Genomic DNA, 17,910 nt, shown 5'->3' on the forward strand with positions numbered 1-17,910 from the left:
ACCTGCCTAGCAAGTATGTACCCTGAGTTCAAATCCCAGTACCACAAAAGAGAGAGAGAGAACATATTTGAAGGAACAAATGAAAAGTCTAAAATCTATTCATGCTCACTGTACACAACAATATGGGGAAATGAAGTGGGTTGCATCTTTCTTTGGAACAAATGTTTAGTAATTTAATGACCCCAGACTCTAATCAGGCTCCATTCTTGATCTCCAAGAAAGTAACCCCATATGGGAGACTTCCCCTTGGGGCACTCACTCTCTGACTGCCTCACTCCTGTCCCCAGGGAATATCAAGACAGGTGGGCTGCAAGCCAGAAATCCAACCCTTCACACACAGGAGCCCTGGCAAGAGATCTTTGAACCTGGGTCAGCCCCTGGATTTCCTGGTCATGTTCACAATCTCCTATCCTGGAACATAAGGGAAGATGCCAGATCTGCCCTATGCCAAACCAAACCAGGGCTCAGCCAAGCAGGAAGCAGAAGTGTCTCCAGTTTCCAGTTCTGTGCTCTCAGATGAGGAGATTCTGAGTCATGAGCCCTGGCTCCTGGGCAGAGTCTATGGCCTAAATTATTGATGAATGAATTCATGAGACCCACTGCCTCACGCATCCAGTCAGTCCATGTCCACTCTATCAAAAAAAGAGCATGAAACTACACCATCTGGCACAGAACTACATCACCCTGTTTGTCCAGACTTCTTAGCCTTCTGTGTAGCTGGAGTGTTAGAAAGAGCAGAGGCTTTGAGACTGACAGACCTGAATTCAAGGCTCTTGATCTCCCACTGCTCTGTGACCTGGGTGGGCAACTTTGCCTCTCTGAGGCTCAGTTTCCTCATCTGCAAAATGGGACCAATCATCCCTTACAGGTGTTATTAGTATCAAAGAAAACATACATGGAGTTACTGGTCCAGTGCCTGGCAGGTACTGCCTTCCAAGGCTGTATCAGGCCTTGTGATTCTATACCATCTATAATGTTCATCAACTTCCTGCCTCTCAATTCTAATTTCACTCTTTTTTGCCTGCTCTGTAATAAGAGTTGGGCTTAGTAAATGTTTCTCCTTTGCCAACTGACATGTGTTAAGCCTTTTTAGTAGCAAATATTAGATCTACACTGAAGGACAATGGATCTTCCCTGCCAAGTGCCAGGTTGGGTCACCATCAGGTGGCTTGAGGGCATGTGCTCTTCTCCACTGCTTGGTCTACAGTCTCTCCAATGCTAAGAACCCTCAGGGTGCAGCTTTCTCCAGTTTTCCTAGCACATGCTTTAACTAGGGTCACAATAGCTTAGCCAGAGGCCTCGGGAATTTTCTATGTGTGTCTAAAGGTTGTTTTAAAAATCAAGTGAGAGTTTTTTAAAAAATCAATCAGGCATTGTGACTCACACCTGTAATCCTATTTGGAAGGTAGAGATCAGGAGGATCATAGTTTGAGGCAAGCCCAGGCAGAAAGTTTACAACACCCTATCTTGATCCATGGCTAGCACGGAGGGGTATGCCTGTCATCCCAGCTATGCAGAGAAACACAAATGGGAGGATCATGGTCTAGGCTGCCCTGGCACAAAGAGCAAAACTATCTCAGCAATACACACACAAAAAGGCCAGTGGAGTGTCTCAAGTGGTACAGCACCTGCCTAGCTGAGTTCACACCCCAGTACCACCACCAAAAAAATCAAGTGAAATATTCATGCATTCATTCAATAAACATTCATTGAGTGAAGCCACAAATAGTAGTTCATGCCTATAATCCCAGCACTCAGGAGACTGAGGCAGGAAGATCATGAGTTCAAAACTATGTAGCCTGAGCTACATAGTAAGACCTGTCTCTCTATATACATTTTTTAATTGAGTTCCCACTATGTGCCAGGCACTATTCCAGTTGCTTGAAATTCAGTGAATGTTAGAGACCTTGTATCTGTCTTTATGAAGCATACAATCCAGCAGAAAACACAAATTAAAATAATTACCTCCAAAACTTATGACCAATAAGTTACTAAGCAATAATTATCATTAAACAATAATTACCAAAATACAAATATTATATATATATCACTCCCATGCATAACACCCTAGACTATCTTCACATTACTCCTAGAATAAATCCATGCCATAGTCAACCAGGCCCAGTGTGAGATGATTCACGCCAGCCAATCTGACCTCATTTTGTACCATCTGCCCCCTTTCTCTTCCCTCCAAACATCATTCAGTTCCTCTAGCTCATTGAGCCCTTCCTCACCTCAGGATACTGGAATTCTTTTTTTCCCAGTCCCAGAAATCAAACTCACGTGGCAGGCAAATACTCTACCACTGAACTACATCTCCAGCCCCTCTACCTGGAATTCTTATCCATCTACTGACTCCTCCCTTCTCCTTTAGGTGTCAGGCCTCTTTTGAAGACTCTATGGGAGGTAGTTTCCTTCTGTCATTCACTGCCTAGCTCCACGTGGGCTTCATCTATAAAACCTAGAATCCCAGAGTCTAGCACCACATCACATATGTACTGGGTATAATTTGCTGAATGAAGGTGTTGATAAATAAATATATGTGCTTAAAACTGCTTGGGAAATGTTCTAGAATGATGCATAAAAAACTATTAAGAGTAGGTGGCTTCAGGAAGGCTGGACAGGAACACAAAAAATGTACCCTTTTGATCTGTTGAATTTTTATCACATGCATATGTTAAGCTTTCTGTTGTAAAAACCAATACAAGGGCTGTAGGAGTAGCTCAAGGGTAGAAAGCCTGCCTAGCAAGTGCAAGGCCCTAAGTTCAAGAGCCTCAATCCTGACATAAATAAATAAATAAAACTATACTAAACTGGGTGCTGATGGCTCACACCTGTAATCCTAGCTGCTCAGAAGGCAGAGATCAGTAGAATTGCACTCCGGCCCAGGAAATAGTTCCCAAGATTCTATCTCAAAAATAACCAATACAGGGCTGGCGGAGTGTCTCAGTTGGTAGAATGCCTGCCTGGCAAGCATGAAGCCTGAGTTCAAACCCCAGTACCACCAAAAAAAATACACAAAAAAGGACTGGTGGGGTGGCTCAAGTGGCAGATATTGAAAGTAACCTAAGTAATTAGTTCCTTCTAATTGTGATAAAAACCTTATAAACTGTAGGGGGTTACAGACTGGTAAGGGCTTATTGTCTGGTACATGGCAGGCATTTAATACATTTGCAAATCCCACATACTCCTTAAGCTATTTTTGCTCTGTTTTTCTCTAAATTGTTTATCTGCATTAACATGCTATATGACACTTAACTATACACTGACATTTTTATATTTTAAGAACGTTATAGTTTAGATTTTACATTTTATTTATTGTCTTCACAACCTTGTCCCCTAAAATGCAAGCTTCATGAGGACAGGGACGAACTTTTGCCTGTCTTGTTCACATTAGTGTCCTCAGACCCTAGGAGAGTGCCTGGCATAGTGGGACACCCAATAAATATTTAAGGAGGGAATGAACAATTGACTATTAGATGAAAGCATGCGTGCGTAATAAACAGATTCCTAGTTGGAGAATGAGGATTTGTGGCGAGTAGGACAGCCTGGGATTGAAGAAATAGACTGGGACTAGGGACTTGGTCCTCAGGCCTCTCTCTGACGAATGCTGGCCACAGTGGTCCAGAGCTCCTTTCCCGACAGCCCGCACGTTGCTTAGCAACCGGCCGCCCCGCCCTCCGCCGCCACTAGAGGGCGGGCGGGCGGGGAGACGTGGGCGCGCGCGCGTGCGTGTGCGAGTGTGCGCGGCGGGGGCCGGCGAGGGAGGCACGTCACTTCCTGTTGCTTTAGGGGAACGTGGCTTTTCTCCGCAGCGTCCGTCCCTCCATCTGCTTTTTCTGCTGCAGCGGCCAGAGCTGGAGTCGGAGCCCGAGCGCAGCCTCGCGATGGACTCGGCCGTCAGCGACCCGCACAACGGCAGCACCGAGGCAGGCGGCCCAGCCAACGTCACGACGCGGCCGCCCTCCACGCCCGAGGGCATCGCGCTGGCCTACGGCAGCCTCCTGCTCATGGCGCTGCTGCCCATCTTCTTCGGCTCCCTGCGCTCCGTGCGCTGTGCCCGCGGCAAGGTAGGGTCGGCGGCCAAGCCGGCCGCATTCCGCCCCGACCCCAGACAGGCTTGGCACATCCCCTACCCAGAAGACCCTTCATGGACCCTTCCCATTGTTGGTCACCGTTCCCTCCGCCCTGCGTCCCCATCGGGAGCTGGCCTTTGGTGTCTCAGAATCTGGGCACTGACCCCTGAACTTGGTACTGACACCTCCTCAAATAGGAACAGATTTCTACCTGTCCCTAGCACATGGCTCTCTGCATCATGCCGTAACTCTGAACACTGTGAGCCCACCCTCACTACGACTCTCACCCAGCCAGACCAGCCCCACCTTCTGCTGTTACCGGTCAACAGCAAGATGTTCTTATCCCACCTGGAACAGTCACCCCGTCCCCGGCTCTGAGTCAGCCCTAGTCTGTACCTGATGAGTATGGTCCTGAGAACAGAATGGCACCATCTCTTGTCCTCCCTCTGTTGGAAGCCCTGCCTGGCCTCACCTAGGACTATTTCTGGCATCCAGACCATCCTTAGGTTCTGACTCCTGTCTTCTCCTGGAATTATGGTCCTTTCTGTGATCCCCTAGAACTCCAGGCTCTTGCCCCTACCAAATTTAAAAAAAAAAAAAAACCCGCAAAACCAGGAATCTAGCCCCAGCTCACCCTCCCGTCCTTTGTTTCACTTTCTGGAACCAATTCCAGTCAGCCAGCTCCTCAGAATGTGGCACCTTGGTGCCTCCACTTTTTAATCAGGCACAGACCCTTCCTTTTGTTGTTTTCTTCTCCCTTACTATCTCCTAACCTTGGATTATCCTAGTCAAAGCCCAGACCCTGCTCCTAACCGCTGTGTTCCCATCCCAGCCCCCAACCCTACCTCAAAAGTAGTTTTTCTTCCCACTCCCCTAAGGCAGGCCCTCTGTCAAGTCGGACCTTCTGGCTGAGTAACTGAGCCACTGTTGGCCTCTCTAGTGAGACTGGGCCTTCCTTGACATCTGTCTGATTGGATACTTAAGAGGACTACAATGGGTTCTCACTTCCTGGCACCTTCTGGGGCCCCAGAAGCCTCTTAATGTACAACTCCCCGCTGCTCCTCCCCCACCTGAAGATGGACTCAAGCGGAAGCTGCCTAACCCAGAGAGGGCAGGCCCTCAAAGCAGCTGCCACTTTTGAAACTGCTCCATCTCAGGTTCTCAAAACATTACCCAACTTTGGCAGTGGCTGAGGGCTGCCACCTTTCTTCCCAAGAGTAGAGAACCCCCTTCTGGCTGTGTCTATAGTCAGACACAAGGGAGAACAGTCAGGCAGGGCATCAGCTGAGAGGCTCGGGTGTGACCCACTTTCCTTTCTCTTCTGAGCAGAGTTCAGGTGGCCTTAGCCTCTCTACCAGGCCTGTCAGGCAGAAATAGACCAGGACAAAGGCAGCAGAGAGCAACACAACATGAAGTTGGGTGTTTTGATCTGAGTGGCTCCTGGACTGTCTTGAGTAATTCTGCTTGGTACCTTCAGGAAGTGGATCACTCATTTCTTCAGAAAACACCTTCCAGACACCAGCATTTCCTGAACTTCCACTATTGTCTAGGGTTGGGGGGTGCTGCAATGATGTGTTGGTGAGAGTCCTGTCACCTGGGAGCTCAGGAGTATGAGTGAGGCAAGGATGACTACACCTGTGATTAAAATGCAACCAGTGCTGCAGGGTTGCAGAGGAGGGCCAAGCAGGCCTGGAGCAGGGTAGAGGGACTTTGTGCTGGAGGTAGATTTGAGCTATGATGGAGATGAAAAATTCCAGCCAGGAGAGAGCATTCTAAGCAGGGGAAACCAGGAAAGAGGGAGTTACTAAGGCTGGAAGATATGAAGGCAGTTCAGGAGACAGCTGAGGGTATGGTGTGGCTGAGGCAGAAGGTATAGCTAGAAGAGATCCTTAACTTCAGTTATCTGCCCTAAGCATCTCCCGCAGGGAAGCAGGGTTGAAAGACTCTGAAACTGCAACTGAATGTGACCATTCATTTGTGGTCTCCCACTACCAGTAACCAGGATGCTTTAAAGTTTATTAAACCATTTCCCCCTTTGATACTCACAGCGTGTGAGTGTGGCAGGCAGAACCAGTTTTGTTACCCCTAGAAAAGCCTAGGGTCAAAGAATGACTCCTGAAAGTCATTCTGCCATTTAGGGGCAGAACCAGGTGTGCCTTCTCCTAGACCAGGTGCTATCTTTGATACAGGTGCTTCTGAAAATCCACACAAGTAATATTTGGGCCAAGGGGAAGTACAGACCAAACCATTCCTTTTTCCACCCTGTCATTTCCCTGGCCATTTAGCAAAGAGGGAAAAGTACGTGTGAGGTACCTGGGAGATTGGGATTCCAACTGGTATTAAGACCCCAGAGCCAGCTGTGAGAGGATATGGGAGTACAGAATTCCTCTGGGATCAAAGTGTCCATAATAGGCAGGGCACACTGTGAAATTCTAGGAGAAGATGGAGTGTGTAGGGCAGGGGATTAGGAAGAAGTAGCCTGGGAGGGGCTCACCCTGTTAGGAGACTTGTGTTCCCAGGACAGAGCAAATCCTGCCCAAGCACTAGCTACACATTGAACTGGTTCAGAGGCTTTTGGCCTGAAGCACAGAGGAGCCCCTCAGCCAACAGGACTGGGTTTCTGCTCTGTGCTAGGTCCTGGCCTGGGTACCAGGAATGGTGGAGCAAGAAAGAGATGTGCGACCAGCCAACTACAGTGAATTCTGCTGTGCCTCCTGGAAGAGGCAACAGGTGTCTTTGCATGAATGAATGAGCGTTCAGCAGACAGGAGAGGGGACCAGTGAGAAGTGAGATGAGAACCCAAGAGAGGGCCTTGGACACCCCAGCAAGATACTGAGGGAGCTGGCACCCTTTCCAAGGAAAAGAAATCCTGAAGGCAACACAGTGCTTAACCTTCCCCTCCCTACCCCCCGGTACTGGAGGTTGAACTCGGGGTCTCATGCTTGTTAGGCAGGCACTCTACCACTTGATCCATGTCCCCTGCTCAGTTTGTGTTGGTTATTTTGAGATAGTGCCTCACTTTATGCTGGGGCTGTCCTGGACTGGATCACAGTCCTCCTAATTGTGCTTCCCTGAGTAGACAGGATGGCAGGTTTTGAGCCATCACACCTAGCTCACAGTGCTTAATCTTAGTAGTGACAAAAATACTACATACTTATAAAAAATTCAGGCAGTGCCAAATATAAAGAAAAAGTCTTGATACTACTTAGAAATAACCCACTTTGCTACTTAGTGTGCAACCTTCCAGAGCTTTTTCTTTTTTGTGGTTCTGAGAATTGGACCCAGGCCTTACACATGCTAAGCACACACTCTGCCAGCAAACTTCATCCCAGCCCACCTTCCAGAACTTTTTCTGTGTATGCATACAAACATAATATGTATATGCTTGTGTATATTTACACCTGCAAATTTAATTTTATAAAAGTGGGATTATACAGTATATATTGCTCTGCTACTTGATTTTGTTTTTCTTTAACAAAATGTATTAGTCATTTTTCTATGTTAGATCTACCTCGTCCTTCTATGACAGAGAGGATAGGTAATGTATGCCCCTGGTATAGAATTCAAAAGGTCCAAATAAAAGTCTTCTCCTGGGCTAGAGGTATGGCTCAAGAAGTAGAGTACCTGCTTTGCAGGTGCAAGGGCCTGAGTTCAAACTCCAGTCCCACCAAAAAAGAAAGTCTCCTCCCACACCAGTTTCCCTTTCCAGACTGCCCTTGTCATCTTTTTCTTAGCTATCCATCCCCAGAGATCCTGTGCCTTTTCAAATAAATAAGACTATGCTTTTCCCCCATTTTTGTTACATAGCATATTTTGTTACACTTTTCTACACCTTTTTTTCACCAAATACATGTTGAAGATACCCAATCATGTTTATATGTATGATACAGTCGTGTTCTTTAACAGCTGTGTAGTACCCCACTGTGCCCCACAGTTGTTCTGATTATCAAGAGGGCAGGCCCTGGGCCCACATCTTCAGCATCACCAGGGAACTTGTGAGAAATGCAAATTCACAATCAAAAGGCTGAGGCAGGCCCTCCTAGTCTTTGGCTACCACAAACCATGCTAAAATGAATATCCTTATACATTTAGTATATTTGTTTGTAGGATAAATTTCTCTAGATTGACTTGCTGAGTCAAAGACTATCTCCATTTTTTTACTTCAATTTTAAAAAACGATTCAGCATAGAGAGATGAGTTTACTCTACCAACAGCAGGGTCCTTGCTTCTTGTTTGATGGCTGTGTAGTAGTCTACAAGCAGGCCTGTGCTACCAGCAGGTGTAGACTTTAGAGAGAGCTCTCTGCAACTAGGTAGATGATGGTAGAGGGGTAAGAAGGCTGGTGCAGTTGTGAAGGTAGCCATGGCGCCCAAGTAGGTGAGTTCAGGAACTGTTCAGGGGGCAGAATCATGGCGAAGTGAGTGAGTGACTGTGGACATAAGTAAAGGAAAGCCTGGTGTCTCCAGCTGGGATGACAGGAACAGAATGGCCCAGGAATTCCAGATCACTTCTAGGGCACGGCTATAAGCAGTACTTACTCTAAGAGCTCAAGCTGTGCCAGTGGCTTGAAGCCGGGCATCTGTCTTCCCTTAACTGCTTTTGCTTCCGCCCTGATAACTGAACATCCAGAATGCCAATGGAGGCTAAATTTACTTCTGTTATTTGTGTCAGCTTGTTTTACCATTCTTTAGTTATGTTTTGTGTTCCAGGAGTTACTGTATCTACATTAAGTGTATTCGGTTTTAAAATCCAAAGTCAAAATGGTAGAGAAGCCTAATGGTTCAGGATTTTTGTGACTAGAGATTAACGTTCTTTACCTTCAGGATTCTGTCCCCACAGGAAGGCTACTGCCTTCCTGAGCATCGTCTTCTTACAAACTTCCATCAGAAACTTTCAGATAGGAAAGGTGGAGCTCATCTAGTAAATAGGAGCCAAGACCAAGCACCCAAAACACTGCTTAGCCCATGGACAGTTGGTAACAAATGTTACCTTTGCTACTATCACTGCCAGTCAGATTGCAAGTCTCCAGCTCTGACTCAGCACTGCGAAGGAGATGTTTATAAGTCACCCACAGAGGAGACCAGATTCCGCTATTTGGTGGAGCATCTGTCCACCCTTGGTTTGTCATCGAGTAATGTTAGGCCTCTTCCTGCCTGAGTACTGGGCTGAAGTGAAAAGGATTTGTGGAAATGAGCTGTAGCATTGGTTTGCAGGGGAAGCCACAGAGGCCTCTGTGTGCTTTCAAGCCCTGAGACTCTTATGTGCACGTCTCTGCCCGATAAGCACTCCATTCCCTTATACACAAGATAAACTCAACTCAGTTAGCATCTGTCTGCCTCCAGCTGCATAGCAGGACCTGTGCCTGCCTCTCAAAGCCTTAAGTGGCATCTGCTCTAGCCACCTGAGACACTTCTTATTTTCCTGGAGAAATAGTGTCTTGTCTGCCTGCTTGTGACTTCCTTGTACATAATAATGATACTACAAATAGCATATACAGCTTGAATGATTACTCAAGTCACAGTGCTAAGTACTTCCAGTGCAGAAATGGGAATCCTTGCAGCTCATTTTACAGCCAAGGAAACTGAGGCTCTAAGAGAGAAAATCACTTTCCCAGAGTCCTCCCTACAGCTGGGAGTCTGGCTGGGCCTCTTGGCCTGAACCCTCTCAGCTACTTAGTGTTCTACCATTTATTGAATCAGTGTGCATGTCTGTCTTGTCACACATTCCACTGCATTATAATAGTCTGTTTACCTGCCAGGGTGTGAGCCTGTCTGCCTGGGAACTCTTCAAGATCAGGAGCTATCTGATTTATTTTATACCCACACTGCTGTATTAAACTTGTGGAGGTGCACAGAGCAGGCAAGGTACTTGTCCAAGTCTCATCACACACTACTGCCAAAAGCAGAAACCAGGGGCTGGCAGTGAAGACAGAAGAAAACTGGCCCCACCCCACCTCCTGGCATAGCTGCCAGAGAGTGATTCACACAAAGCTGCCTCCAGTGGCTTCAGAAAGGAGGATGTCCTTCAGCCTGGGCCTGGCCTCTTTGGCCCCTCATATAGGAGTTTGGTTAAGGGCCTCCTCACTTGCCTCTCACTGATAATCACAGCCTGTCACATGGTGGTCACAGTACTTTGTAGTTTTCCAAGCTATTTCACATCCCATAGCATTTGATTTAAACCTCTCAGCCCCTTTTTGAGGTAAGTGAAGCTAAAGATTGACATCCTGTTTGACAGATGAGTAAACTGAGGCTCAGAGAGCAAATAACTTGCCTCAGTTATCCAGCAGGCCATTGACAGCAGTGAATACCTAGGATTTATTTTTTGTGGGCTGGGGGCAGGGGGTAACATGGGGTTTGAAGGTAGGGCCTTGCACTTGAGCAATGATGCCAGATGTTTTTGCTTTAGGTATTTTTCGAGTAGGGTCTTGCTTTATGCCTGGACCACTATTTAGGCTTCCCCATAGCTGGGGTAATAGACACGTACCACCATGCCCTGGCCAGCTTTTATTGGTTGAGATGGGATCTTGCTATTGGCCCAAGATGGCTTCAGACTTCCATCCTCCCAATCTAGGACTACAGTATGAGCCACCATGCCTCCTTTTTTTTTTTTTTTTGCAGTACTGGGGTTTCAACTCAGCTTCGCACTTGCTAAGCAGGCGCTCTTCTGTCTTACATGCATCTTTTTGTGTTTGTGTGAGTTCTACCTGTAGGAAAAATTCCCAGAAGTGGAATTTGCGTAGTCAAAGTTACCTCTACAGGAAGACCAATGGGCCCTTTCTTTCCCCACAGCTCACCGACTCAGTACATTACCAAGTATGAACGCTTGCCATTCTGATGGACGAAAAAGAATCTTGTTTTACTGTAGGTTGAATGAGGGGCTGGGGATGTTCCTCAGGTGCAGAGTGGTTACCCTAATGTGTGAGGCCCTGGGTCCAATCTCCAGCACTGCAAAAAAAAAAAAAAAAAGAACTTGTTTTTCCCTATGGCTAAGAGCCATTTGGAGCTCAGTGCATCTTCTCTTTGTGCCCTTGGTCATGTGCAAATTATGATTTGATGCATCCAGCCAAGTTGTACCCCCCAAAAGGCCAAATAGGGTTATACTCAAGCTGATGGTATGTACACATCTCTGTTCCCCACACCTCCCTCTCCTAGTGGTCACTTTCTTGCTGCCTTAGACTCCCATCTCCTTGCCCTTTCCAATCTTTCACCTCAGGGCAGAAGAGTCTCTGAGCCAAAATCATCCTCTCCAGGTGGCTCCCCTCTTAGTATGTTTTTCCCTGGTGGTTTTTAAGAGCCAGCTATAAGCCAAACTATTGGTGAGACTGCAGAACTGTATGTGGTCCTTTCTCCCAGGGATGCCTGTTAACAAGGCAGATGTGGTGGTGTTGGGATCTCAGGCCCTCTGAGAACCTGTTCTTTTGTGGAGAGAATTTCACTTTGGCATAAGCAGAAGTCTAATCTTCCACTGCTGGGACTTTAGGTAACCAAGACATAACACAGTGGAAAAAACACACCTGTAATCCCATCTACTCAGGAGGTTGAGGCAAAAGGATTGCAAATTCAAGGCCAGCCTAGACACACATAGTATGACCCTACCTCAAAAGAAAACTTTGGGGAGAAAGCTTATCCTAGTGGGGAAACCTGGAAGGGCTTCAGGGCAGGACACGGGGGGGGGGGGGGGGCTTGAGGACTGTGAGGATTTTGACTAGAAGAGGGAGGGCACATAGAGAGCTTTTCAGCACACATTTTAATACAGGGTTGTACTACCACTAGTGAGTTTTCATTAGAAAATCTTTGGCATGCATTCTGTGAAGGTGACTGAATTCCTATGTAACACTCTTACTGCATTTTCAGTTTCCGTTTTTACAACAGTGAAATTGTTTTTTATTGCGTTCTGTCCTTTTTCACGTAAGTATCCTTTCAGCTCTACACTTATATCACCTTACCAACCATAGCATCCACCATTGTAAATTTAATTGTGGCTTTTCTCTTCACTGTAGTGAGGTCTCCCAATCACATTTTTTGAATTTTAAGTTTAGCTTTTTCCTGCAATTTGTGTCTTCCCATGTGCAGTTTGAACCTTTGTCAGTTTTGTTATATTTCAATTCATAATATTCATTACCTGCTGGGTAAAAGACTAACCATAGCTCCCTCTTAGCTGACCCATAAGAAAATTGGTAACAGGAGCCAGGTGGGATGGTGCATTCATACCTGTAATCTTAGCATGTGGGAGACTGAGGCTGGAGGATTGAAAGTTTGAGGCCAGCCTGGACTACGTAGTGAGACCCTGTCTCAAAAACAAAACGAATGCAGTTTTCTTCATGAAATCTAGTGTTACCAGTTTCCAAGGCTTTTTCTCACGGTTGTCACATGCTGTAATTGCCTCTGCCATAGCTCCACTCTCCCAGGTACACCACACGTACCCTGGGTTCTCCCTGGACTGTCTTAGTCAGGGTCCAAGTCTCAATGGGAAAATGATGGGATGGAAGTATCTTGCCCAGTTGTGAGGTGGGCAGCCTCTGGAACAGAGAGAACAGCATTAGCTAAAGCCTTGAGGCAGGAACCCCTGAGGCAGTGACTGGACCATAACCAAGGAGGGAAGAGACAAATGAGGTTTTGAAGCATCTCATTCCACCACTATTCAGACCCCCTGCCCCAACTCAGCAGCACCTTTCTTCTTTCCTCTAGAATGCCTCGGACATGCCCGAAACCATCACCAGTCGGGACGCTGCCCGCTTCCCCATCATCGCCAGCTGCACACTGCTGGGGCTGTATCTGTTTTTCAAAGTAAGTTTTTTGCTACCTGTGGTGTCATTTGGTTTAAATGATTTTATTTCATTTTATTTTTCCCATCACAGGGGCCATGCATGTTCATTAATAGAAAATAAAGACCAAGTAGAAATGAATAATTCATCCATAGACCCATGAGCCAGGGACAACTGCTGTCAGTGTTTATATCCCTTTCCCACCAGTCTTTCTTTTCTCCATGTAGTGTTTTGTTCTGGTCTGGTCTCATTGTACTATTTATGTTGGGCTGGGGTATAGTTTGTGTCACAGACACACCTCTACCATACTAATCGCCTTTTTTTTTTTCTTTTTTTTTTTTTTTAATTTATCGAGGTTTATTTTCCAAATAAAAGTTACACAGGCTCAGTGTTGAAAACCTGGAAAACACAGGAAAGTAAAAAGGGTGAAACAACAGCCATCCAAAACCCCACTTGCAGAGACAGTCACAGTTTCCCTTTGGAGGTGTGTCCACGTTTTCCCGTGCATGGTCTCTCCATGGCTGTGGCCACATGGTGGATTTGGTCTGTAGCTGCTTCATTCACTTCACATTGACAACATCGTGAGCATTTTCTCATGTTACCGCAAACTCTCCTTAAGCCTTTTCTTTTTTTAGATATAACTGTACTATTTTCTGATTATAAAATATATGCAGAAAACATAGAAAAGTGTGTCGAAGAAAGAGAACACAGTACTCTGTTAACCATTTGCCATGTCTGCTGTCTCTCCTTCCAGGCTTTTAATAAGCATATTTTTAATATAATTTTAACTGTGATGTTGTATTCTTTGTTTTTTTAATAGTACCTCACAAGCACTTTTTTCCTAGACATTGAAAATTACTCAAGGATGGCGCGTGTGTGTGTGTGTGTGTGTGTGTGTGTGTGTGTGTGTCTGTCTGTCTGTCTGTCTGTCTGTGTGTATGTGTTACTGGGGAAGTGCTCTACCAGTTGAGCCATGCCCCCAGTCCTCAATGATGGCTTTAATTTGTATTTTCAACGTGCAGGAATATGGTTTAAATTTTTTTTCAAGGCTAGATATGTAGTTTAGTGATGGAGTACTTGCATGTATGAGGCCCTAGGTTCAAGTCCCAGCACCACAAAAAGACAAAATAATTTTTTTTCAACCTAAGGAAAGGTGCAGATAAACCATAATCCTCTACCCAATGTAGTTTCTTATGAATCTCTTATTCATAGATCTAGGTGCATGGCTTTTTTTTTTTTTTTTTTTGGCAGTACTGTAATTTGAAATCAGTCTCTTGCTTGCTAGGCAGGTGCTCTACCACTTGGGCCACTTCACCAGCCCTTTTTGTGTTGGTTATTTTTAAAATAGGGTATTGGTTTAAGCTTATGCTGGCCGAGACCATGACCCTCCTGTGCTGGGATGGCAGACATCCAAGCATTAGTTGGGGTGGGGTCTATCAAATTTCTTGTGTGGACTGGCCTCAAACCATGATCTTCCTGATCTCCAACTCCCCAGTAATTAGAGTTAACAGGATTGAACCACTGCACCTAGCCAAAAGAACTTAATACATATATCAACTTAATCTTACCAGGAAGGTATTTTTATATCAGCACAATCAAATCTACCTGATTATTTTTGTGGTACTGGAGTTTTGAACTTGGGGCTTCCTACTTGCAAGCAGGTGCTCTACCATTTGAGCCACATCTCCAAGCTAATTTCCTCTGGTTATTTTGGAGATGGGGGTTGTTGAACTATTTGCCCAGGTCGGCCTCGAACCTTGGTTCTCCCAAGTACGTAGGATTATAGGTGTGAGCCACTAGTGCCTGGTTACCTGATTCTTTTTTTAACAGCTACTCATGGTTCTGTTTATGAGGTACCCCTGAGGGTATTTGGTTGTGTTGAGTGTTGGAGATCATAGCAGTTCTTCTGTGAACATTTTCATCACATATTTTGAAATTGGTACATGCTTATATTTTCTTCAAGTATATCTACAGTCTTGGTTTGTAACTGGACAGATAGTACCAATTGTGTGTGTGTGTGTGTGTGTGTGTGTGTGTGTGTGTGTGTGCGTGCTGGAAATCAAACCTAGGGCCTCACACATACCAAGCACATGCTCTTCTACTGAGATACCTCCCTAGCCCAGATAGTGCCAAATTGGCCTCCAAAAAGACTGCACCACTTTATATTCCTACTAGCATTTACAAGTGTGCTAGTTTCCCTCTATTCAGCTATGTTAGCTAGCACCAAAATTTTTTGTCTTTACCAGAGAGTGGATGAAACAAAAGCATAATTTTTAACGTCTGCTTCCCATTGCATCAGTCCTTCATCGTTGAGTCAAAAATACTCTTTAAAGCTGAGCGCGGTGGCTCATGCCTGTAATTCTAGCTACTCAAGAGGCAGAGATCAGGAGGATCAAGGTTTGAGGCCAGCCCAGTTCCCCCTACAAAAAAAAAGTTTGGAGGACCCCATGTCAACCAGTGACTGGGTGTGGTGGAGAGTGCCTGTTGTTCCAGCTACACAAGTAGGCACAAATAGGATCGCAGTTCAGGCCAGCCTGAGCATAAAGCAAGACCCTGTCTCAGAAATGACTGGCACAATGTTCATTGAGAAGAAAGCCACACTAGTGGTCTTTACACATTCCCGAGATCATGTTTTCTCACAGAAAGTCTTATAAGTTTGGGAATCCAACCAAGAAAGGTAATTATGTTGGGTTTTGCAAGATATACAACAATGACCTATTCTCTGTCAGTTTTTCAACAGAGTTTTGATTAAGGAAAAAAAATAACCAACACAAAAAGGACTGGGGAATGGTTCAAGTAGTAGCATGCCTGCCTAGCAAGCATAAGGCTCTGAGTTCAACCCTCAGTACTGCCAAAAAAAAAAAAACTTCTTTATCCTTGGTTTGGTGGCAAATGCTGGAATCCCAGCACTCAGGAGGCTGAATGCAGGAGCATCTTGAGTTCAAGGCTATCCTGGGTTGCATAGAGAGACCCTGTCTCAAAAAATACAGAAAATAGTCAGGCGCCGGTGGCTCACATCTATAAACCTACCTACTCAGGAGGCAGAGATCAGGAGGATTGAGGTTCAAAGGCAGCCCCGGCAAATAGTTCACAAGACCCTATCTCGAAAAAAATCCATCACAACAAAAGGGCTGGTGGAGTGCTCAAGTGGTAAGAGCACCTGCTTAGCAGTCCTAGCAAGTATAAGGCCCTGAGTTCAAGCCCCAGTACCACCAAAAAAAAAAAAAAAAAAAGGAAAGGATGCACCAAATAACATTTGCATATTCACCAATTTTTTTTTTCTTTTTTTCCTGGACCTCAGGTGAATAGCTGAATGTATCAAATGCCTTGGTTCACAGCCTACAAATCTCAGACCCACCTTCTTTGTGTCTTCCCCTTTACCCGTAATGCCAACCTCCATTTCCCTCTCCACCAGAGGTCCCTGCTCTATATGTTTGGTGTGTTGATGTCTCTTTGTGTAAGAGAGTTGAGCTGCCATACTTAGAACTGTGCACTGTGTCTCCCTCTGCTTCCTGTCCCTCCACCTGTACTTCTGAGGCCTCCCTGTGGCTCTGCACTGCCAGCCCATTGCTTCTGACTTGGTTTGTGGAGGACATTTCTCAAAACTCTGTTGTGCTAAGTGCAGGAATATATACCCAGCCTCTTGCCACAAGACTGCATCATATGTTTTAAGTACTTAGTACTCTTTCCTTAGATCAGATCCCCTTCCCTGAAAGGAATTTCTGGCAGCAAAGGTTGTGAACCTTTTTTGTTGTTGTTGTACTGGGGTTTGAACTCAGAGCTTCACACTTGCTAGGCAAGAAGCTCCCACCCAGAGGGGCATGTGCAAGTACAAGGTTCATTACACTCACACACAGGGCTTAATATAAGGTTGTGTGGGAGTCACTTCCAGGGAGTAGGTTCATCCAAAAAGGTGGGAGGAAGAACAACTGGGCAGGTGCCTGTGTTGGCAGTTAATGCAAAGAACACAAGCAGAAGGCATGAGAAGATTTCACTGTGTGTTTAAATGTCACTAGGTCACAGTTGAGGTGAGGGCAAAAGAACTTGTAGCAGGAACCAGCCTTACCATACTGGTCCACCTGTTCACCTGGCAGGGTGTTCTCAGCCTATTTGTGAGGGGATGTTGATGCATCAGAAAAATGTGAGGTTTTAAAATTTTTTAATACAGTAATATTTACTTTATAGCATTTACTTTATCTCAGCTTCATTTAAAACTAATTGCTTTGAGACAACTTACAAAAATTAAATCCAAAACAGAATGTACTAGCACATGCCTATAATTTCAACACTCAAGGAATAGAGCCAGGAGAATCATAAATTCGAGGCCAACTTGAGCTACATACATAGCAAGATACTGTCTTAAAAAAAATTAAATCCAGTGGCAAAAGAAAAACAGGGAGAAATTAGGGTGAAGAAGAAAACTGAAGAAGACCTTGGGTGGGGAACCTTACCCAGACACTATGGTCTAAAAACATATTCTTACCATTAAAAGCCCATAGTTGTACCCCTGACTTTCTAGCTGCCAACACAAAGGAATGTGAGTCTTGCTGCTCAATTCACAGGTCCACATAGTCAGAGCAACCAGAGCTCACAGGTGTGGCCAAGACAGATTTTTGTCCCAGAGGCTCACATTGAAAGAATGCTATGTTAAAGGACCTGCACATCTCTATAAATGAAACACAGTTCTTGTGTTTTGTGGACAGAATATGTCATGAGTCTTGTTCTTGTAGCATTCACGTTTTGGGACTCTGATTTGTTTGTCCATTAGTCTTGCTGCATTTATTGAGAGCCTGCCACATCAGGCCCTGTACTATAGAGAGAAAAGCAGCAAACAGTCCCCATCCCCAAGGAGCATCTTGTTAAGTGGTAAAGACAGACACCAATCATGTAGATAAACGTGAAGTGGCTCTGAGAAGAGCTGTGAAGGGTGAAGACAAGGTCTCTAGTGCCAGGAAAGCACAGAAGAACCAGCCAGGCTAAGCCCCTTCTGCCCAAGCCCCATCTCAGACAGCAACACCTCCATCTTCTTGCTCCTCAACCAGAAATCAGCCATCATCCTCAGCCACTCCG

General features: G+C 45.5%; 1 protein-coding gene across 6 annotated transcripts in view; it reads left to right on the forward strand.

Annotated features, from left to right (window-relative positions):
- The first annotated feature begins 3,756 nt into the window (after positions 1–3,756).
- The window catches only part of Hm13 (histocompatibility minor 13), a 44,450-nt gene continuing 30,296 nt past the window's right edge, over positions 3,757–17,910 (forward strand). For 3 of the 6 annotated variants that reach the window (XM_074074510.1, XM_020171968.2, XM_020171970.2), the window contains exons 1-2: positions 3,758–4,070; positions 12,764–12,862. In XM_074074510.1, coding sequence (XP_073930611.1) covers positions 3,888–4,070; positions 12,764–12,862 — 282 coding nt within the window. In that variant the 5' untranslated portion in view covers positions 3,758–3,887. Of the gene's footprint in view, positions 4,071–12,763; positions 12,863–17,910 lie in introns of all 6 variants that reach the window. The other 3 variants (XM_074074509.1, XM_074074508.1, XM_020171969.2) reach the window with 2 other exon arrangements.

The sequence above is a fragment of the Castor canadensis genome, chromosome 5, assembly GCF_047511655.1.
Source record: "Castor canadensis chromosome 5, mCasCan1.hap1v2, whole genome shotgun sequence".
In the NCBI taxonomy this organism is placed as follows: domain Eukaryota; kingdom Metazoa; phylum Chordata; class Mammalia; order Rodentia; family Castoridae; genus Castor; species Castor canadensis.